The sequence below is a fragment of the Sinohyriopsis cumingii genome, chromosome 17 (assembly GCF_028554795.1).
Source record: "Sinohyriopsis cumingii isolate HCF-2022 chromosome 17, ASM2855479v2, whole genome shotgun sequence".
Classification (NCBI taxonomy): Eukaryota; Metazoa; Mollusca; class Bivalvia; order Unionida; family Unionidae; genus Sinohyriopsis; species Sinohyriopsis cumingii.
This window is the reverse complement of record NC_142977.1, coordinates 2,192,263-2,217,518: the sequence shown is the minus strand read 5'-3', so window position 1 is coordinate 2,217,518 and position 25,256 is coordinate 2,192,263. Positions and strand designations below refer to the sequence as shown.

Genomic DNA, 25,256 nt, shown 5'->3' with positions numbered 1-25,256 from the left:
GTTGTAAAAGATGCCGAGATAGGGGCAGTCATGACTGCATTTCGGTCTTGAAAAAAGCGGTCGGGGTGGGTCAGTATATAATATTTCTTCTTGTAAAGAAATAAAATGGACAAGGCTTTCGATTGCCAGGAAAAACTCGCGAAATATCCTCAGTCACAAGTCTTTGACTACCTGGAACAACTCGCAGAAAGCCATTTCGCTAAACACCTTTTAGTTACTCGCGAGAGTCAGTCAAACAGTTTCGAGCTGTCTTTATGCGGGATGAACTTACATAAATTATGATGAAACCTGAAGGTTACAGTCGGGAGAAAATACTCGAAGCGCAACAACAACTGTGAAATACAATCACCAAGAGATCAACGTCGATCATGAAATAGGAACGCGTATTTGTGGTCATAGATGCTATTTGCGGAAGCGTTGTGGCAGCCACCGTGAATCAAGACTGCGATAAGTATTATAGGTACACCAATAGGAATTTATATTGATGCCATATCGACAGTAATCGGTGTGTATAGTGGCGCTGGTAAACTAATCTCCTCTCGGCTGCATTCGCGAATTCGCTGCACAAAATATTATCAATACAGTTAGTAATATTTTCTCGATGGATAGCGAATGTAAACGTATTGGTTTAGGTGGGTTCAAAATCATGCCACCGGAAATGGAAAACCACCGACGACTTCGCACACAAATCCAAAACCACAGCGTTATCGACAAAAACAAGTAATTTATTTAGAGACTGGTGTTACTTTAAAAAAAAAATTCGCTATCAAGTGTACAGTAATTGTATTTCCAAGAAACTAATAATTGCTTTTCCCAAAATTTATAACACTACATAGTTTTACGGTAACCAATGTTACTATGTAAAATAATTTACACTCGCGTTATTATATTTTATTGTTACCTAGCACATACACTCAAGGGTGATGATCAGGATAAAAATAGCACCAATTCTGGTTTATAGAAGGCTCTGACCTATATCAGCTCCCGAAAACGAAAAGACCCATATCACCTCTAATATTTAGATTAAATTATTATTAATCTCATCACCCAGGAGTTCAGTTTTGTTTGTATGTTTTTACCAGATTAAGATCTTCGTTATGCATCCAGTTGTACTAAATATATGAGAGACAATGAACCTATACGTCAAGGAGGTGCAATTGAAATCAATGAAGCTGCATACAAAGCAAGTCAGTGTACAATATTCTCGATCTGTGTGTATCCCATGAAATATATTTGCAAGCTCATATGTTCTTCTTGTCTCTGAAATTCGTGGTCAATTCTTTCTCCAGGAATGCTATTTCCTCCTCAAACGTTTATATTTGTGCCACGGTACTATCGTGGACTTGCAATATATCTTGCTATGTTCTTTTTCTACCATTGATTCAATATTGTTTTTATGTTGATGTTGCACTAGCTCTAAGTTAGCTTCTTTTCTTTGATTAGTGACACACACTAATGTCCTTGGCATAGTCAGCCACGTCTTGTATCCAAGCATCGAAACCAAGAAATTGCTGGTCATGTATGTCTATCTAGTGGTTAATTTACTCGTACAACCAAGTTGCTATACCCATTTCTTGGTTAGTATGAAGCGTGGATAATATTCAGAAAATGTTTTCTTCGTACGAATGTACACAACTTCTTTTCAATACTATTCTCAACAGTTTTAGCAATAAATGTTTCGTGCACAGCTTTAGCTTTGGTTGTCATGCTTTGCTGCATATACTACTGTTCACAAACAGTCCAAAATGAATTTGCTGATAAACAAAATCAGGAAAGATAACTACCTACACGCACATCAAACGTGGTCCGAAAGATGTGATTGTAGTGGATGGAAGCAGTTCTTTTAAAAGGGTGTAGAAATCCCTAAGTCCTGAACACTGTCATTTAATTCCTTATCTTTCTAACTTCAGGCGCCATTGGTAAGTTTTCGTGTACAATTCTTCAATGGTTAACTTAGAGAAAGAACTTCAGGTTTCGTTCAGGGAATCACGTGCATCATCTGCGAAATACGCACCACATAAATTCTTAGACGACCAAAGGGATTTTCCACCTACCCACAATAAGGCTTCAATTATATTTCTTCACCGATTTTAGTATGTTGAATCCATTTGTTTCCAATCTCACACAAGTAATGAAGCCAACTTAAATCTTTGGCAAATTATTGATTGCGGACCATGAGATAAGATTAATGGAGTATAGTAGCTGGATTGTTCGAAGGCATGAACTTTTTTGATAGACTAATCCCCATACGTCAACGATTTCAAAAGCTTCCTTCAAAGGATCAATACCTCTGTGATTCAGAAATAAGTGTCGAAATCTTTTGAAATAAGTGTCGAAATAGAATATACACATCCGGACATCAATAATTTAAAAACATTTCTCAAAGTCAAACGAGTTTGAAGAATGAGTTTGATACCAGGTATACCATACTCCACGTTGTTCTCTCTGCATACATTCTGGGTGGTAATAGCGAACGATGCGAGAGCACAACGTGTTGATTAGCTTCGGCAATAAAAAAGTCAGGAAAATAGCCATTTCTGTCATTCCCAACATTTTAAGCATTCTTCTCAAAGACATGGCCAAATAACTCATGTAATCTTTAAACTGTACTTGTCCCACTTTCATGTAGTTGCATTTAGCTCCGTTCAAGAAGACAGTGTGACATTGTTTACCTCATTTGGAATAATATTTAAAAATACATTGACCCTCGTATCCCGCAAAATTGTGAGGCGCGAATGTAGATATCGATTTTATTCCCCTTAACGCTGTATGTGTAGTTAGGTCTAAGACCCATTCTTCAAAATTCGGGAATAGTGTGGGGTTTCCGAAAGATTCTTTCACCACATCCCGGAACCTCAATTCTTCTGGGACAGGGAACAAATAGGTTTTTCTATACGCTTCTCACAAGTACGATGAGATTCACAGAAAGTAAGTGTTTAAATACTAGTCTCTTCTGTAAATTTAAAGTCTTTCGTTTTGTTTTTTGTGCTAGGCTTCCCATGAAGTCTTCATCCAGTTCTTTCTTAGATTTTGAATCTTGGACTGATGTTCAAATTGCACGGTTTGGTCATATAACGGCATCTTTTGTTTCCTGGAAAAACAGTTGACATTGAGTTATTAGTTCAAATAAGATGAACGCAAGTGTAGTACAATCTCAATAATTAGTAAGCACCTTTTTATTAATAAACTTGTTTCATGCGATGTTGTTCGTAACATGTGGGACTGAAAAAGGTCGCTTAGGAAAACAATAATTCGATCTTTTCCTTCATGAATATATGGTTTGGAAACCAAACACCCAGAATATCTCATTTTGTAATAAATGTATTGGTTTCGACTGCAAAATACTTGGTCACATTTCTCACAATAGTAAACGTATGCATGCAATCCTTTGATTTTAGTAATAGCATTGAAATGCCCTTGATGATAATGAAAGTAAATGGACTTTCCATCTGTTAAATCGGATCCTCGAAACTCGAGGGCTCCGCGAAGGTGTTTTTTTTTTTAAATTATAAGATACTTTCAATACATAACGATGAGCCCACACCTATTGAAGTTTCTGCCTTTCAGGATTGTCATACATGCATTTCTATGCAAGGATTTCCGCTTCTATTAGTTGCTTAGCTCTATCCGATTGTCTATTGCTCTCCGTTGCTCTTTTCTTTTCCGTTTTCTCATTCGTCTCCTTATACGTTCGCGACACGAACATGGCACGATATTGCGCTAGGAACTGCGAAAGTCATCCACCAATAACGTTGTGTAGTCCGCTACCTCTAGGATATGAAACATGTGATGAGTGGGTTTTCCTTAAGTCGTGTTAAACTTGTTATTGGATTGTTTTGACATGTTGAATTTTGTCAATGACTTTGTACGATGTTAATTCTGCTAGTGTACTAAACTCGATCCAGACAGGAAACTTCATACTGTCGTCAATAATCTTTAGTCCTCTTTAGCTTGGCATTGCCTTTTCAGTGTTGCAGACAAGAAATCACACAAATCTTTAATGAAATATTGGATATCACTTTAGACTCGAACTTTATCCATTTCACCCTGTTTGTGTGTAATCCTTGTTTCAAAATTTTATTTAAGTCAGGTTTTTGCGCTTCTTGAATACAATAAGGATATATGGGAGCTACTGAAAGACTTTCTTTCTTGGTGGACCAGCACTTTCTTGGTCTTATGCAGAAGTACACACTTTTAGCTTAGGATCGCTCATGTCATCTTCGGAAACATTGTAATGCGCCTGAGCTAAAACTTTGTCTGACTCTTGTCTTTTTTATTTCTCGTTGAAATAGTGTGACCGCCATCTTGTTTCCAAAGTATGAGGTTCAACACACACTAGATACATATACAGTGATAGCTTCTCGACATAAGAACATATTATTATCATTCTCTTAGAGATTTATTCGAAAGTACACTTCAGATAGGGACTAATCGTCTAAAAGACAAGATACTTGCTATAATAGAAAGGATGATTGGCTCTACAATGTCAACGTCAAAACAAACAAATGACAGGAGAGAGGAGAGACAATGGGAAATATACCTGTTATCATAATCAGGAAAAAGAACATTGTCATCAGAATGTCCTAAGAAAAAAGCAAAGAAACCGAAGGATTATTCTTCATAAACATAAGAGGAACCCATCTCCGTCAGGAAATGTACGAAGACGATACAAATTGAATACAGTGAATAAGAAGAACCCGTGCCGGTGAATATAATTCGAAATGAAAGAGACAGAGAGTGAAATAAGAAGAATATTAGCTTTTGAGATGTGTTATGAAATTTTTATTCTGGTTCTGATTGTCGTGGTGTTTTAAAATATGGCTAAAATACACGAAGACACACTATTGGACTTTAGTTTTGAAAAAAACGTAAGGATTTGACTTCATCAGCTTTTAACTGTTTCAATTCCTTTCGACAATTAAATCGTACTTCTCCTAAGGTGGCTGCTATTGCTGCTTTAGTAATGGTACATGTAATTGCTGCTGATGCTGGCATCTCTTAGAGAGTAGATATAGTAATAGAAGGCTTAGAAATCTTGGCACGTGGAGCTCTCTTTCTCTTGGGTTAGCTAAAGAAGTCTGATACATTTGTCTCAGATTCTTTAGCCTCGCCAAAATATCTTGTAGCATACAGCGTCTTGTTTTCACTCCCTTTCTTATTTGTTTCACAATTAAGCATTTTTCTCTCCAACTCCTCATCTTCTTCTTCTTCATAAGGCTGTCTGTACACTCGTGTGCAAGGACATCTTAGGGCAACTTTGTTTAGCTGTCTCGCTTGCGATATGAAGATAAGGTCATGATGAGTACCCTGAATAAAACCGCTATTATCTTGCTCTTTTTACGTAGCATAAAAGTAATTATTATGGTTCGAAATCCCGAAACTATAACTTTGTAAGCATATCAGAGAAGTTCTCATTTAGTCGCTTTTCACTGCCTGCAGATCATAGCTGTTAATGACCTGGTTCTTGGAGATGTCAGTGATTTTCTATTTCCGCCATCATCAGATGCTCTGAATATACATGGACACGAGAATGATGTCTTAGCAAAAGTATTTTGCCGACACCATTGGCGTGTAACAATATATATGATCGAGAAAATAAAGCAAAAAATATACTTTTAAAATTTAATGCCAAGTAAGCAATTACATGAGTTTATTTATTATATGCAGTGAGGCCTGCTGTCAATAAATCCAGCCAAAACAATCATTTGAGTAGGAAAAAGAAAACCACAGGCAAGGCACCTTTGGTCACAGGTAAGTAATCTCTCTCTCTTTCTCTCCATCTAGAAAATAACTATTAATAATTTTAGAAAATATCTTTTTGGGCATAATATCTTGGAGAGTTGTCAACCTTTCAAATATTAGGAAAGTATGTGAAAGCATCAATTCGCGAGTTTTCCACGGTGACTCCATGATGGATATGTTTAAAAATTAGTCGAAGATGTCTCAGGAAATGGAGCTTGGTGAGTTGGCGATACCTGCAACATCACTGCCACTGATAATGGAGCCACACACAACGCATGTACTCTTCAGCTGCGAATTCTCCTAACGTAATATCAATTCCGTTTGTGCTTCATAACCTGCATCGTAAGATGCTCACTTAATCGACGAAGGAATCCCAATGTCATCGAATGAAGAAACAAGTGCCATTTCCAACAATACGAATATTGACTCGCTTCAGTTTTTCAATTCCAGACTTGATAAATTTGTTGCCAATCTTGCTGAGTTAGGTAGCGTAGCTTCTAGCGACGACCACTGCACGATTACATGATGATAAAACTTTGTGCTCCTGCCGGAGGCGCTGAAGCTGCTTACGCTCAAGGGAATCTATCTCTACGAATACACGAAAAATTGGGAGAAGTTTTATGAAACTATGTTGCCACCGACTGCGGTCTTTGATTCGTGGCTGACCGAGGAGGCATTTCCGCCGACTTGTTTGCATTTGTTTGCCAAAACCTCGGTGACTACCACGACTTGCATTTATGCACGGATATGTTACTGCTTATTGATGTCCTTTAAACTCTTCGGGATACCGCTATGCGCACATACATGCTGGATGCTGTACATTACGACTTGACACCAGTAATGGCCTGTGATGCGCTGCTCTCTAAATCCAAGACCCAGAGTATCGAATCTGATATTCGCTGCAAGATTTCTATAGCACGGGGAGTTACCGTTCCTATTGCGCAAACAACCCAGGCGTGAATGGATACGACTGGAGTAAACCGAACAGTTACATCATGTTTCTTGACCAGAACGACCTGATCGAATAGACAATGATGTAACCGACGCCCGGAGTTGAATTTGCATTATTTGATACTTCGTGAATGTCCACAGACCCAGGTGTGAATACGACAACAGCGATCATGCATACGTATTTAAAATAGACCTGGAATACCCCGACGAGCTTCACCTCACCGACACTGATAATCCACTGGATCAAGAATCGTAGTCAGTTCTCCGCGAGTAGTGATCAGAATAACAGCGTCCCCTCTTGGTGTGTTCCAGTTGTATGTTGAGTGTTCCAACCTAGTTCAGAGTTCGCTCCCTAAGCTCTACTCTGTCGTCCATGTACGAGACCTGCTATCATGTTTGCGGTTAGAACTGCGTGTGCGGAAAGTACATCGGGTGCATTGAATTTGCCAACGTTTATGGATGGCCCCTTTCATTCAGGTGAATACGGATGTCGGAACGGCCGCTTCAGACTAATTAAAAATTGTTTCATCAAGGTGACGAATAATGCCGTGTTCGAGAAAGCATGGAACAATCTGCGAAATGAATTCGCGTCGACCTGGTCCAGGACATGATATGAATGAACTTCGCAGATTGATTGCCCGTCGTGCCTTTGAGTCACGTACAATATTCGATGGCAGACTGGATGCAGTTCACAGCGTAAAAAAACAAACTATAATTAGCTAAATCATTTACGTTGGAGTGTCTGTGTTGGTTCTGTCAAAGCCGCTCATGTACAAGTTTCATTACAACAATATCAAATCGGTGACAGCATTATGATGCTGCAAACTGATACGACCTCCTGGTTGACGCACATCACCACCAATGACGTTTACGCAGACATGGGCGTGAAATTGCTTGTCAATGAAATTGACACCAGCGACCATCCGCTGTTCAGCGACGTGAATGCGAAAATAGTAATTCCATCTATAGTTACACTGTGCAAACTTTTCGTTAGGTCGTTAGAATAAGAACTTATGGAGCTTGTAGATAAGCTCTAGGAAAATTATTCTTTCAGACAAAACAATGTTACTTGAGGGTATTAGTGCACGAATGAGAGTTATTGTTGCCCCCGTAGAACACATGTAGTTAAATTGCTCATGATATTATAATGTCATATCATCATGTTAGTGTCAGTCTGACTCCTGGTCAGATTAAATAACTTTAACTAGTCAACTGTCATCTTGCTACGGGTTTTGTCATTATCTCAATCTATAGATTAAACGCCACGAACACGTGTTTGTTGCGCTAAGACCATGTTGAGTACTTATTTGCCATGCAAACTGAATGTCATTATCGCGTGGTGGGTATGGTATGTCAGAGAAATGACACCGTTTCCACGGTTCCAGATTTCACAAGCGAGAACAAACGGTCTTCTGTAATCAGTGAAGTGGATATTACAGGCATCATAATGTTAACGTTGACAACTCAACCCAACTAGCAGCGATATCAGCGCACTGCTAAACTGCATCGCTGGCACTGTTCGCAACTGCATTTTGGACTCCAGAAGTAACATTGCGAACATCCATACAAAGCATGAATATATATCTGAGAGGAATCGCAAACGGAAATTGCAATGAAGCTAAACTATTCTGTGACTGACATTGTGCAAATTTCATTGTTAAAGGCATTGTTAGCGCCTATGACTATAGTTTGTACGTATGCATTAGCTTTGCGTGCAAGGTGTAGAGGTCGCCTAACTGTATATGGTTGAGAATCTGCATCATCAGATGTGTCCTTAATGAACATCATAGTTGGTCAAGCGGATCTTGCATAATAATCACTGTAACTGGTGAGTTCAATAATTGTCGTGGCATCGTAGTCAAGAATTGAACCAGTTTCATTTCTGTCGATAGAATATGTGCACTGTTGAACAACTTCATAACACCATTGTTAACAAATCCAATGTTGGGATATACGTCACCGGAGATGTTGAAATGTGTACGTTTACCCTCAGTTTGCTAGAAATCTTCACATCAAAGAAGAATAGAAGAAGTTTCTTGTACTTGTAATTTTATTTTCGGTTGATCAGGGACCCTAGAAATACTACCGAAAGTCTATTTTGGTTAAACCTACAGATACAATAGCACTCATGTCCGATATGAGATCTGAGGTTTTGAACTAAACCATGGTGAAGTTATACGTTATCGATTGTCAAATACCTTTTGCGCAACAAACTATATCCGCTCTCGGATTGGAGAAATGGCTTGCAATCTCAAAAGAAGAAACTACTAGCATTGCAACTTTTGTAACGACAGCTGTAGAGGCTGATTACATTGCTAAGGCCAGTTCCGTAATTACTCCGGTAAAATGGATTGATCGTGTTAACAATACGCACTGGTATCACACATCCACCTACAAGTGTCATTATTTTGAAATATCAGGTCGTTTTTCAATGTACATTTGTATCGTTAGTGTTTTACCGCGTAGATCCACAATGTGCCCATTCTGATATACAAGAGTTAAACAAATATCTGTCAAACGACTACTATGTCATGGAATATACAATAGCGAAATGGCAAAAAGTGATGTCAAGTCAACTAGCTCCGCATCTAGTAAGAGACCAAATAAGCCTGTAGCCTAGAGAGTGCACACCAGAGGAGTTTTCGCTGTCATAACAAACACTGATGGCAGCACAGGGTAAATTGATTTGAACCATTGAGGTAATTTTGACATTGTTAGACGATATGATATTCCATGAGTAAAAATCTGCTGTCATCGGAAATATCTTCAAGGCCAGTCGAGAAATGACCGTTGAATGTCCACCGCATACGGTGCAGATTCGATTGAAATGACAGAACTGAGTGTGGGTAGATGGCCACTCATAAAAGTTTAGATTCTTTGCCGGTTAGCAATTTAATTCTTAATTTAATGTCTTCATTGATCGATGCCATGTCATATGCTCTCTTAGGAAATTCAATATTATTCACCACTATCTGCCGAAAAAACAAACGAGTTATTTACACCATGACGAGCAAACGGTTTCCCACTTTCTTCAGATTTTCAGCTAATAAACACATTAAATATTTTTATAAAGCGATCCCGCCGTTAATCGATTCATTTTCTTTTTCTAGTAAATTCATTGAATATCATTTTAGGCCGTTCTGTCAATGTGTGCTTGTCATAATTTTACCAGATCATCTTTTTAGTTGTAGGTACTGTAAAGAGTGACATGCACAGGATTCACTAAAATCACTTTGATCTTTAAAATATTGAGATGGTGTTTGCATCTGCGATTTGTACGTGCGTGACACATTTGGCATACTGTCAGTAACCTCTCTAACATCTTCAACAAGTCCACTTATGCCATTTGCTATAACACTAATAATGTCTCCAGTCTTTCCGATATCTTCTTTCATTTTCACAATTGCATTTGGCAATCATCTAATAGCTTCCGAGGCTGTCCTCATGGAATGTTAAGTAGTCTTGGTGCATTAGTACCGGTTATTCTTCTGATTTAATGTGCTTTGCCACATGTTCCACGGTTATACTTGTGACCTTTTTAATAAGTTCGGAATGTTCAACAATTTCCTTTTTTGGTTTACTCAGTGATAAAAATGCGTCCTCAAATCCCACTGTGAGGTCTTCTCGTGCAGTTTGTCTTGAATATAACATACCTTTGAAATTTTACGACCGGCTATAGCATTATAAATCAGTTCATATTGTTCACGACCAGCTTTACGCGTAATCGGTGGCACACTAAGTCCAATGAAAGCTTGAGAGTCCATGCCAGTAAATACCACGAAATATTATCAACATGTTATAGTGCTTGCGGATCACTTCAGCCACATATCGTATGGTTGTGTTAAATAAATCGGCCTCGGGAAAAATTACCCAGGAAGATTTGGAGTTCAAAACTTACACAAGATTATTCTCACTTGAATCAAGATTATCAATGGCAGGAGTTTCATCGATCGTATAATAGAAATCAACCGTGGACACTTTGCTTCTCAAACACCTGAATAAATCATAACTAGGTCGATCGTGCTCTGACGGTGCAATCCTTTCAATCGATTCAATATTCACTACTTCAAAATTATATTCGACGCTGAATTTCGTTTTCTGTGATGCCATCTTAAGTGTCAGCACATTTGGTGTATAAAACACAATAATGTTTTTATATTGTGTGCGATGTCGCATGAAAACTCGAAGTACAAATCCAGTGAGGGTTAAAACGTTTGTTCAATGTGGAGGAAAAATTAAATTCATTAAAGACACATGTGTTGGTGTCGCTGCGGTATTAATTAAAGTACCAGGAAGTTCATTGAGAAATAACCAGGGTGAAATCACATTCAGGAATATAATTACTGTGGGTCTGATATACGATTTGATTTTAACAACCAACCAGAGGCTTGTGGAGGACATATAAATCGTGTTGACGATGCATGTTACCGTCATTACTTGATGTATAAACGTCAAAACGATATCCGTATACATCAACATGGTGTAATAGATTTCATCCATGATAATTAATCCTGAACTTAGAAACACCTGATGAGGTTCATCAGGCGGATCAGTTTCTATTTCAAATAATCGTATAGGTGGATGCATATACAAGTAAGCACTAACCATTGTACACGTGACAAGAAGATGTAAAGAAGCTGAGCCATTAGCTTCTAAAGTGTCACCGATGCACTTAAATGTAATTATGCACATTCAGCGCTATCATGGCAAGGATTAGTACAAGCAGAGGTCGCGGGTTCGAACACCGGCTGAGTCATCCCAAAGACGTATAAAAACTGTATTTGCAGTAGCCTCACATGGCGCTCAGCATTAAGAGGTTAGTGTCAGGATAATGTGACTATGTGGGACATGATGTGACTTGTCTGCGGCATGATGGTCCTGTGCTAGACATCACTATAAAGTGTCACACTGCAGACATAGTAGCAATATGACTAAAAATCGTTAAAGTTAGGGGGAACATCCAAATCACACACACACACACACACACACACACACATAGTACAAGTTGATCGAGGTAAAGAATTTCTTGAATTTGTTGCTGCACTGTCAACAGAACATAAAGCACGGGTTCATATTTGACATGTTAGTATACATCACGACCAATCTATTGTGGTACGATTCCTACACATGCAGAATTTTTATTCAGACATCAGTACGCGCAAGAATTGTTAATAAGTCCACAGCGATCTCTTGAATAGGTAATATGAACTTTATTAGTCATACATGCATTAAATAATAAACCGGCACTTGTAATTAGATGAAAACCAGTTGATGCGATTCGAAAAAGTACTGAAACCGTTACTTATATAATGCTTTCACAACCGTGGTTAGAACCAATCGGAATAAATTTTGTTCGATATTTATATGCACCAGGTGAGTTAGAAGGAAGGCAAAGTCGTGCTACTCACCCACTATAGTCCATTGATTTATTTATAATATTAGATCGGAATGCATTTTCAAAAAAGCCATTTGTTTGAGAGAATTGCAAGTCCTTCATGGAAATACTGAACTACTACCAGAATCTCTTTCACTGCGTGAACGGGTATACATCACATCAGTGCGCTAAAGTATATGCATCCCATCTATGAATAATTCAATTGCGTGATGTCCAACATGCAACGGATACATTATTGCCCTTCCATCAGTTTTATTGGAGTCAATATAGATTATTTAGCTGTTTGAGTCAGAGGGGTTATACCCACCTATGTTGTTTGGATTGTTAGCTCGCAAATATTGATGACTTTCCATCAAAATTCAGCCATGATGTCAGCACACAATAAATATATTCATTTTAATATCAGTGAGCAATTCTAACTCTTGTTTTTTGGGGGGATAAAATTATACAATAGCCATTCCTTTTGACATAAGATAATGTGCAGGGTCTAATTATACACATGCGTAGCAGTGTAACGAAATTGTTCAACCACATTCGAGAGCAACAACATATCGTGCCCAAATACAGATCACCATAGTCACGAATGTTTATGTAATTAAGCTCTTACCAGACATTATGCGCATGTTAATCGTCGATGGTGGAAATGCCATCGCTGGTGGAAATATTTTCGCGAGGCAATGATGAACAAAATGCCTCAGTCGGTGACTCTAGAGTTGTGACTTGTCCCATCTACAAGTGTACGTTGCGGGTTTGAAATGTTTCCACCGCCAGAGCACTTGTTAGGTGTTATATACATGTATGCAACGTCTTCATCGAAATATTCATTCATTGGAAAGTTTACATCCACACAAATTGATACTCGGACTCTGAATCATGTAATAATAATTTAAAAAATCAATATTCAGCCGCATTGTTTTCTGTATGTGGACATAATTGAATAGGTTGGAGATCTTTATTTCAAACACATTAACAACTATATCAATGGTGTGTCATTCAAATTTACTAATATGTAGAGTAAATTCGTTGTTACCAACATTGAATTCATCCTAGTGTTCTTTCGAGGCTGATCTCGCTTGTAAGCTATAACGGCGGCAACTTCGCCATTTCAAAATATCGCTGGTCGTAGTTGTTTCATTTAGCAATGACCGTAGTGAAATATTCGCTGGCGTTAGAATATAACTCGATCAGAGTATCAATTGTAACTGTGAAATATGCACTTCAGCTCTCAAGCATCTGTCATGAGTCCATCCTGTTCATATATTGGTGTATTTTTCAAACCAGTTAAGAATTTTTCCAATACTGTTGTTGATTTAATCATTGATAGCCTCTTTGTTGCAGCGATTTAAGATTATAAGTGGGCCATAATGAAACCACGGGGTTGTGATCTTTAATCGATCATTATCACCATTAAGCGGCATTGTTAAATTCCCATTGTGAACAATATCCACTTTAATTCCTGAGGTATCAGAGCGTTGCAGCACCGATACAATTCTAGGAATCTTATTTGATAGAAGTTGTCTAGCGCCTTTGCCTGGTTTGTATGCTTGTGTAATGATAGCAACCAAGTTTTTCTAATTCACCACAGCGCTTGTGAATCTTAAATTTGAGTTCCGTTACAGCAGCGGCATGTGTTATATGGCGACAGCAAACATACTCGGCAACCTCAACAGCAATTACAGATACAATACGACGACAGTTTTTGTTCATTATCGACTATTCGTGAAAATTTGACTTTCGGAGCTCATAGAGGATTTTTGATTATTTAATTTTGTTGCAATTTCATGAATCTGCCTCACGTTTGAACACAATTCAGTTTAAAGACCTAATAAGGCAAGTATGTCGACTGTTTGAGTTATTGTGCCGTTACAACAGATTGTGGTATATTTGGGACATTTAGTTGTGGCTTTGGTTGATCTGATTCAAAAATGGTTCCTAATAGCATAACTATGTTCGCAGACGGCTTGGTAGTCATATTCCACGCTGTTGCGCATTTTGCCTTACTTGAACGACAGTCGTCTTGCATAGATACTTAGATATATTTGCCGGGATCAGAAACTGCAATCCCGTCAATCCGTGTTATTATTTGATTTATTTCGGCATCTGTTTCCTCAACAGTGTCGGAAGATTTTGCAATAACAGGTCCAGCAATTACAAGTATAGGTTCCGCAAATCTTCATCTACCATCGCGATAGTACTTGCGATGAAATCAGCGTCTGAATAAATATATATTAACAGTGTGTAAGTTCAAATGAACTCCAGTGACTCATTCAGTATTACATCAGACTTTGTACGTGTGTATCCAAGAACGTCAAATGTCTTAGAGCATATTGATATCCTTAATAGTTTTTATGTCATTATTTTCAGCAAAAAGCTTCTGAGACTTTTCCAAGTGCTTGTGCTGCTCTGCATCTTTATTGTTGTAATAAGGTTCATATATCTTCTGCAGATTGATGAGTTTAGATGTCATTGTTATATAAATAATAAAAAAGTCTCTTTAATTGACTTTCCCTTGGTAATCTTTACTGTCATTGCTTGGTATTTCAATATCGACGTCATCATCATAGTTGTATCATTCATCTTTTATTTTTATCTGTACAACGTTAGCGCCTTTAATTTTTCTTGCACAGTATCAAAAAACGTCATCTCATTTTTTGGGTAATATTGGCCAGGTTTATAGCGTTCCTGGTCCTAAATAGTTCCAAAGTTATTTAATTTATTAATATGTTCAGAATATACGCCCGAAAGATCAAATAGCATATTATTTGCCTCTGACAAGTCTATTTGATGCATTCCAATGAGAAAGCAATTTAATTTGTTCTGAAACGTTGCACATACTCCACGGATCTGATAGAATATTGCTTTCATTAGATAGTTCCATGATTTCTTTCAAAATACTATACAGATCTATGTGTTATTTATCATTTAAAATTCGAGTAATTTCCCTCAGTACAAAAATTAACATAAATACCAAAACAAGTATCAATCTCAGAAACATGCACCATTGTAATGTGATAATGGTGGTTTTGTAAGTCATGGCCGCCTATACCCCAATGTCTGTTGTCCTCTTGTACGGTCACACATTGATAACTTTCACTGATTACAATCCTCGGGCTCACGTGCATACACATGTTATTTATTGCAGCAGAAGCATAAATTCATATATATATATATATATATATATATATATATATATATATATATATATATATATATATATATATACTTAACAAACAATTTAATTATGAATGTTATAAAATGAAACTGTCAGAGGAACATTATTATAAACTGAACACAAACTAATCCTGAAAAGGGTTGTAATAAAGTACAAAAATTGAAATGTTTCTCGTAAATTTAAGATCCAATAATAAACTGGTCCGCCAAAATGGCGTTGTTTAGAACTCCTTTGAGTAATTCATAATAGTACCAAACTAATATTAGAGTCCGATGGGCACTCTCTGTTTTCACTTAATAATCCAAACAAATCTTTTTCCTCTCAAATAATATCTAAATACAAAATACAATATGTCTGCTGACTTCATTTTGCAACAAGAACACAATAAATAAAAATGACTAAAGGTTTCCAGATACACGTACTTTTTTTTGCTAGCAAAAAGGGCCGAGAACGCACATCACGACAACTACCTACGTGAGAAATCGCAAATTTCCAACATGTATAACTCAATTGATTTAACATATCCAATGGGAATTAACTTAAATCTTCTAAGATACCACCTGACCGACATGTCCGATGGGAAAAAGCCCGAATCTTGACAAGATATTTACTAATAATTTATATTATTAGTTACTGTAAACATATACCTAATCATCTATTTTAGAGCCTACGCAATTTTACGATCTTATCATGTTAAAATATAACCTATGCACGTATACCAACACCAGCTATAGCAAATGTTTACAATATACAGTCATTAATACAAATTACAAAAATGGTATATATACGTAACTATATATATATATATATATATATATATATATATATATATATATATATATATATATATATATATATATATATATATATGTATATATATAACTTTTGTAATTTGTTTTTATGACTTGCCAAATTGGCATTGATCAGAACTCCTTTGAATAATTCAGTAGTGCCAGAATAATATAATGGTTCAATGGGCATATATAACTATAAGTAAGTAACTAACTAGCTTTGTATATATATATTCCCATATAATTAGTTAGTTATTTGGTTATAATATTTTCTAAGTGATATATTTTGTGCAAGTGTGTTTGATGGAATCATCTATATATTATCTACCTATTCACCTACGTCGTATTGAATTTGATGAAATAATGGGGCCCCGGGTGGCCGAGTGATCTAAGGCATTCGCCATTCCTGATCACTTCAATCCCTCTTCTGTCCGAGTGGGTTCTTGTCTAGAGTTTGCCCAACATGGGATTTGTGATAAAGTGCCAATACCTTCACGTGGGTCGGTAGTTACTCCTGGTGTTCTTCGTCCACATGCTATATAGTCCGCAATGCATACTTTATTATCTTCTGACAAATGACTATTGGCAATAAGATGCTGTTTTTTGTTTTCTTCTCCATTATTTATATATAGGATGACTCAGTATTTACTAGAAAATGTTAATGTCTATCTTGTCATGTTATATGTTCGAAAAGTATTCTCTCTCTCTCTCTTTCTTGCACACACACACACATACACACACACACACACACTGCGGCAGCCAGATGTATTCAGCTTAGTTTTGGATACATTGTCTATCTTCAACAGACATTATTACACTTGGCATCGACTACGCGAAGTATACTCAGAGCGCGTTAGACCTACCAACCGCTATATATATATATATATATATATATATATATATATATATATATATATATATATATATATATATTATATATATATATATATATATATATATATATATATATATATATATATATATATATATATATATATATATATATATATATATATATATTATGGAATTGTGATTTGTTTTGTCTATCATAGTAAGGGAAATCCTTTGTTTCAGAGCTCTATTTTAAAATCGCCGTTCGAAACAGTCCCGGTAGTGTATACACTTTTAGTTTCATATACAATTTGAGAAATAGTAGAGGCATGAACAAGAACCATTGAATGCAATAAATTCAAAGTCCTCGTCCTACGGGAAGGAACGAAAACTGGAAAAATAAGCCTAAGATGAAGGATAATTTTAAAATTGTCTTTAGTTAGGAAATTAAAAATAAAAGAAAAATTAAAAGACATTTTAGTTTCAAAATATGTCAGCTCTGAATACAAAGGAATGTGAAAGGAAAAGCGAACATTTAGATATTTATCGTTGTTTTCTTAAATCTTTTTTTGTGACCCGGATTAGTTAAAAGGAAGAAAGTTAAAGCTGGCATTGACTGGGAACAATACTTTATGGGTGTGGCCCTCCTCTCGGCACAGAGAAGCAAGGACCCCGTTACAAAGGTAGATCTGTAATTTGAATAGCTTTTGACTCTGTCGCAGATAACTTTTTGCCATTTCTTGCTTTCATTTTCACAAAGCTTTAAAATTATCGCTATCGTCGATCGGATGAGCGAGCTCTGGATATGGTATGCTATGCTATGATATGATATGATATGATATGATATGATATGATATGACATGATGCAATACTATACGATTAAATATTTTTAAACAATCTCTTCTCGGCAGGTTGGAGCGTGCATCGTAAATTCTAACAATCGTATTGTTGGAACAGGGTATAATGGAATGCCTGATCAGGGTTTAGTGAAGAATGATAAAAAATTTAATTGGGAGAAGATTCCTAAAAAGAACAGCAAACACTTGTATGGTAAGTCTGTCCCTCCACCTTCTCTGTCTCATTGTCATCAAAAACTTACCCCAAACCCTAGCATAGCAAATTATTCATCGAACGTGTTACATTTTATTCAGTTTATAGTCTACTTTTTATGCCTTCAAAATGTTACAAAAAAGAACATGTTTCAGAATATTGTGGAAAAAAATCCGAGCTGCCTAGGTCACTGTCCTTCATAGTTTTAATAAAAATTATTTGCCTCATATATAACCACTTTTATAACTTTTATGAGAAAACCTGGCCACCGGACATAAAATTTAATTGTTATAACAACAGGGTCATCGATGCAGCACCACTATCCTTCTTAGTTCTGATTCCTCGGAATAATTATTCAAAAGCCTGTGACCTTGACCTTTAAAATACTTGTTATAAACACATAATACCCAGGCCATCGTCCAATTGTGTGAGAAAAACCTGGGCAAGTTTGTTGTTACAACATAAATCCTGGACCGCCGATCATCAAATTAGTTCTTGTAACAAAATAAACAAGAACTAGTGGTCCTCAAAAAGATTGTTATCATAACAGAAGTATTTGATCCAGCAATAAAACAGCTAGTTTTGACACACACACACACACACACATAATTTTTTTCTTTCTAAATATCATAGGTGTGCCAAATCTAAAAATTTTAAAATGATCCATATGCCATAATTTCTGTTCGCACACTTTAACATAAATTATAATTCGTACAAAACAGATTTAAAACACAATATGCCCTAAATCCTGTATGAAGAAGCTACATTAGGCGACAAGTCCTAAGCGTATGTATATATGTACGTACGTATGTATGTATGTCTGTCTGTATGTATGTATGTATCAATGTGTGTGTGTCGACCTTTCAGGTGGCATAAATGGGTAGAGCGTCCGCCTCGGTATCGGAAGATCTCGGGTTCGAACCCCGTCTGTGTCATACCAAAGACTGATAAATTTTTTACTAGCAGCTGCCGGAATGTGCGTTCAGCATTAAGAGGTTACATTTAGGACTGATCGGCCTGGTTTCAGGTGGTATATGATGCTATATCTCTGCGGCATAATGTCCCAGTGCTGAACAGCAATACGAACTGCCACAATGCAGACATCGTAGCGATATGAGTGCAAAATTGTTAAAGGTTCGTTACAAATCTAAGTCACACACACACACACACACACACACACACACACACACACACTTGCTGTCAATACATTTCATCACTTGAAATTTCTTCAGTATCCGTATTAAATTATTAAAACAAACAAGTGCACCATATTTATAAACCACAGTACTTTTATTTTCAAGGTCTTATCTAATCAGTCCTTAACAACAACATATAGTTATGGTGTGTTCCATTTTATTATTTCTGTTTTGCAATTATTTCATTATTCAACCTTCTGTATTTTATGGCATAGTAATGGACAATTGTTCAGACGTGATTACAGTATCTTATTGTCAGGACAATTAAATACGGTTCCTGAACATTTTGTTAACAAAATGAAACCAGAACATATATAATTAAAAAAAAACTTAGTAATGAATAGATTAGATGATATCAATGATCTATGGACATCTCGCCAAATAAAGCAAAGGAGGAGGAAAATAGATAACTAGTATCCGTTGACGTAGTTAGCTACATATTCATATTGAACGCCAGCTGTTACAATTGAAGAGTAAGTGGGGATCTGAACTTACAACTATATTCTTGTATATTCTAATTTCATGGAAGAGATTTGTATACACAATGCACTATTTTAACGAGACCGAGTAGTATAAAAACTAAAAGACTCCAAGGAGAAAAAATAATGGAACATTATTCGAAAGGTTATTTCTCTTCAATAAGCATGATGTCATGAAAATTAATCAAATTTCTAAAAGGTAAAACTATATATGGCAAAATTATGTGCTGGTAGCAAGGAAAATAAACGATGAATCTGGGAGCCCAAATAAATTGTTTCACGAAAGCAGCCTTTGACTAATTGTCCCTAAAACATCGCAATATTAATCTGATGTAACAAATTAAATTTACATTATATACATAGAAGCAATTGCATGTTATGTGTTTCATCAAATTAAATATATCGATGAAATAGAATGTACTCATGATGTAAACGTTGCACAATAATAAACAAACAGCAAAGGTATTTTAGCGGGACGACATGACAAAGTCAGAGAATACAAAGTGCCCACAGTTACTTTGGAATACAGAAAAAGGTTTAAAGCGTATGTAGAATTATGCAGTAGATGTAGCAAAATATTTTGAGCACCTGAACAACTTCATGAAGCCAGCTTGAAAAAAGATAAAGTCGATTAGGATTTAGTTAGGCATTATGATATGATCGAATCAATAATGAGAGCGGAATAGACATGACGCCTAATAGATAAGCAAAGCTCATGATATCGATAACAAAACCTCGATACATTAAGGCCAATAACACACACCTTCATACATTGTTTGTTCAGAGTGTGAAGAAAAACGAGTTTATTATAGCGTATGGATATGATGAAGTCCCCATGCCGAGACCAAATTATTAAGCACGTAGAAACAGATGCCATTCACTAATGAAATTTGAATATGCGGTTAGGATTAAAACACATGCAAATCAAAGACAAATTACATTCAATCAAAAGCAGTGGTTAAAATTATATAAATAACTAAACATATCTCTGAGAATAAAAGTAACCAATCAAGTTGCAAAACGGTTTTTAAGTCAGTGAATAGTGATGTCTTTGAAAAACTTAAGACAGACATAAAATATAAAGCTGTGTAATGATGAAATATTTTAAACTCCAAAAGGATATTTCATTTGCAAGAATAACAATAACTGATGATTATGTTAGTATACATTCTTAGAGAAAAATGAAGCAAAAATGATGAGGCAAATTTATGGTGATTTTCCAATGCTTGAAGTAAATTAGCACACGATAGGCTATACATGGCGGCCAGTATTAATGGTGGAGGAAGAACTCGAGAAAACACCAGAAAGAACCACCGACCCACGAGAAGCTAATGGCAAGCTTTCTCACACTGGCCGAATCCGAGACTCGAACCCACGCAGACAAAGGTGAGATGGCAGTGATCCGTAACGGAGAGCGCTTTAGACCACTTAGCCACTCGGGGTCCCTAAAACAAAATAAAAACAAGCATGATTACCTTGCATCAAATATATGCCTCCTACACCAACTGCTTATTATAGTGTAACATTTGAATCTGAAATATATTGGTGATATCTAATTGTAGTGTGTTCTTGGGATTCATAACTTTCTTCACTTAAAAATAAATATTAAATGTATTTTGTATTTGTCTCGAGCAGTAGAAACAAACCGTGAAATGCTTGTTGTATTTTACACTTGAGTATCTTAACTAGAAATCATATTGTAATAAATTTGGAGTATGCGTTTTTAGTTAAAGCGCCCCGTTTTAATGAATTATTCGATTTTTGTGATTAATTGTCGGAATTAGGTGCAATAGAAATATTCCTTTGCCCGAAATAATTAGTCATTTACTAGGAGCAAACGTCACGGAGTAAAGTGTTAGTGAGTTTCCATTATGCCATGGTTCACTAGCAGTGAATTCAGGTCAAAAGCGATTGAGTGACCCTGTCGTATTTTAGTCCCTATTAAAATCTAGTGGTGTACATTGTTGGTGTTGCTGCAGTGCAGTATTTACGATAGGAGACCTGTAAATTACACAATGGAATCAACAAGAGGAGACTTAGTAGATACCGTTTATGTCTCCATGGTGACAAGTGTGATGCAGTTGTATTGGCGAAATGTGCATGGAAATCGTAGATTGACTGGCCTAAGATGGCGTAGCTAAAACAGTCCCCTATGTTAAGGATAGTTGTATAGTTTTTACGGTGTGAAATGCTGGCGGTACGGAAACCTATCGAAGAGAAACCATGCAGAGGTGCGGTTGATATATATTTAGCAAGTTTTGAGGTATGTGGTTTTGCATTGATTAGAATAAAATTTATGTATTGAACGGACACGTCGGACTTTCTAATTTATAACTGAAGTTGTATGGAAGACTTTGGAAATTTTGGGGTAAACTGATGACTTCTAGCGGGAATCGCGCCAGGGTTTAATACCGCTCGGTGAAGTAAAGACCCCTGGCTTGTAACAATATATTATCTACTACTTTGATTTAAACGTGCTGTGCCTTTCTTAGTACGTAACTATCTGGAAGGAAGAACAAAACTCCATCTTCTTGTCATCGCTTTAGAATAATAATACACATTATTCTATTGTAAATGCCATTTTCTATCCCGCCATTTGTCTAGTTTATTATAGTAATTTCTTTTCATGTTGTTTTAGTTTACATTTTATAATAGACAATTGGACTAGATCACTCTTAAACTATTCTGTTTTCCTATCATGCAATGGTAGGATATTAATGTTAATACAAGTAAATATAATTTTATTGATTAAGAATATTCTGTTATAGTATTGTGCATTCAGATAAAAGCATATATGAAACTTGTATATTGATTAAGCTAACTATTGCATACTGTCATCTATTAAATGCCAACAAGATATTCCACACTCCGATGCTACCATAAATACTGTTCAGTTTAAATGATTTTGCTAAAAAATACCACACTGTGTACTGTACGTTTCGATTGAATATGAAATATCAAATAGTATGGTGTAGTTGTAGAAAATGTATAACAGCTTGTCATTTTTTGCGAAATATATATTTTTCTCACGAAATGTATTTATTATTTGTATTTGTAAAATAAATAATGTGTTCAGCTGGATTGCATGACCAGAGTAAGGTGTAATACTTGTTGGTTTATATCAGCTAATGCGACTTTCACTGGCCCATGTATCTTTGTTGTTATGTATTCAAATTTGACAACCATTGTCCCAGATTTATTTCATTAAAATAGACTCCCACTCAACTAGGTGGCTTAGGATTTTAATTGCTATAGCAATTATTTTGAAAGCCAGTGGCTCAGGTTTTATTAAAATTTCATAGCCAGTCCCTCAGATGCTAATTGTTAGGTCAACTCTTTTTAGAAGCAGGTGCCAAGGTTAAAATCCAATAGTCACATGACCAGGAAACCGTCAGTGGATTATTGACCCTTGAGACTTCAGATTTAATAACTAATAGAGTTGAAGGGCTGAGCTTTTACTCCCCCATCAAGTTGTGAAGACTCTTGGTCCAGACTTTTCATAAACAAGTTTTAAAGGTCGATTGTGTAGATACCAAGGGTTTGTGGCAGATGTTCTTTCAATCTTGTCGCCCTAGCTGACCTATGATTTTTTTCACAGTATTTAGAATGTCAAAGGACCAGGTATACCAAGATTTATTTCACACAGTTATGATGGCCAGTGGCCCACGAGTTTTCTTAACGTCGAACATGTTCGACTAAAATGGGTAGAATGTATAACAATTCGATGAAACATGATTTATAATAGTATCGCGTGTACATTCGTTAAGAGGAAATAATGAGGAAAATAAAAAAGATTTTGCCTTTATTTTTTTTAAATGACATTAAAAACGCTACAATATAGAAAAAAAGTGAGACTTTTAATGTAAAATCATTTTAAAATGCATTTTGATGAATTTTGAAAAAATGATTACGAAATCGAAAATGACCACAACGCCTACAAGACAACTTTAGTGTTAGCAACACTTTAGTCTTGACGCTAAAGTGTAGAATGTTTAACAGAGATCAATATTTATTGACCTGGCGATCACCCCGGCATCGAAACATCACGTGCCTTATCGACTGTATATCTCCGAAACATTACTAACGTAGGGGTTTCTTATATCTTTTTCTTCCAGAAGTCTTCCCGAATTCGTGACGATACATATTTTACCATCATCGTCTCCTTGATGTGACTCAAGAAGTCTGGGTTAAATTAGAAATCATTCCAAGTAATCACATGTTTATCTAACGGCCCAGTGTTTCTAGGCTATTTTTATTTTATTTCCATGTCAATTTTAGGGAAGTAATTCGTTAATCATGAGAGTTTCGTGCCAGAAAATTATTTATTAAATCGACTTGGCATAAGTCGTTGTACCTGGTCATTCTAATGAAACCTCCTCTACAGATATGGAAACTAGAATTGACCAAGAGAGGTAAATGTCAAATTAATAATGTTCACTTAAAACGTCATCCATTCTAGGTTTCTTAAGTGAGGATTGGACGTTTAAACCTGTGCTGAAGATGTCCATTTTGAAATCTCCCTTTAATAGACCGAATTAGTTTCCAATAACTTTTTATAAAAGTTTTGTGTGAATTATAGTAAGAACTATGATAGCCTTTAATGAATTAGCCGATAGGAGGATCAGGTCCCTGGGAAAACGTAGTGCTAGAGTCCAACAGTTGGTCTTTTAGGCAATATAAGTTAAAGTAGGTTTAGCTAAATTGAATCAAAGGAGTTTTGTGCCTCTCCGAAGCATAGAAGCAATGGGTAGTATATTTTATAGATTAGAATGTTCAAATAAAAGTACGTTTCATGCAAAATGTCTATAAACGGATGTATTTAAACCTAATAAGAATACTGCTGTACGTTTCCAATGCACAACAGCAAACTTGATGTTGATACTAGAGCTTTTAAGTCCATTGAAGCAAAATACCTCAATGCGGGCTTAGAAGAGCAATACTAAGCTGTTGTTGTTTATCTAACAATTGTCGCACATGGAGGTTTAGTGGTTAATACGATGAGGTCTTGCATAGAAGTACTAGATTGGGCTCCCAGATCAGGCCGAGTCGGCTGCCGTGCTGTGTCCGAGGGCAAGACACTGCAATCTGTACTTGCATTGCCCAACATAAAAAGCCACTAACCAAATTACATTAAAGAGGGTTTTGTCCTGCAAGATTAAACCGTTGTGCATCTCTGAAGCGCATTCATCGTTTTATGTTGTAGATAACACGTGGCAGTCCTTCTTAGGAGTAGCACGTTCGATATCCAGGCCAGGCCTTGTCGGCTGTCGTGTAGTGTCCTCGGGCAAGACATCGTATTCTGTAGTCACATTGTCCAATATAAAAGCCACTAAGCAGACCATATTAAAGAGGGCTTAGTACAGCCAGATTAAAACTTCTATGCATCTCAGAAGCGCAATGATCTTTATCTTAATTGTTATCGTGAGACAATCCTTCGAAAGAGTACCATATTCGATTTCCAGGCCAGGTCGTGTCGGCTGCTGTGTTGTGTCCTTGATCTAGACAACATATTCACATTGCTTAATAAACTAACCAAAGCATCTGTTCAAAACACTGTAAAACGGACATAGTCCATCCAAACCCAATTGGTTCTGTGCATATCAGATGTTCATCGATGGGTTATCTTGTGTCACTGGCGAAAATATTTTA

At 36.4% G+C, this 25,256-nt stretch overlaps 1 protein-coding gene across 5 annotated transcripts in view; it reads left to right on the top strand.

Annotated features, from left to right (window-relative positions):
* LOC149777648 (deoxycytidylate deaminase-like) overlaps nt 1-25,256 on the top strand; it is an 82,972-nt gene that overhangs the window by 30,562 nt on the left and 27,154 nt on the right. For 4 of the 5 annotated variants that reach the window (XM_089938709.1, XM_089938707.1, XM_089938706.1 and 1 more), the window contains exons 2-4: nt 5,668-5,751; nt 17,468-17,565; nt 17,794-17,932. In XM_089938709.1, the coding sequence (XP_089794835.1) occupies nt 5,668-5,751; nt 17,468-17,565; nt 17,794-17,932 (321 nt within the window). The remainder of the gene's footprint in view (nt 1-5,667; nt 5,752-17,467; nt 17,566-17,793; nt 17,933-25,256) is intronic. The other variant, XM_089938710.1, reaches the window with a different exon arrangement.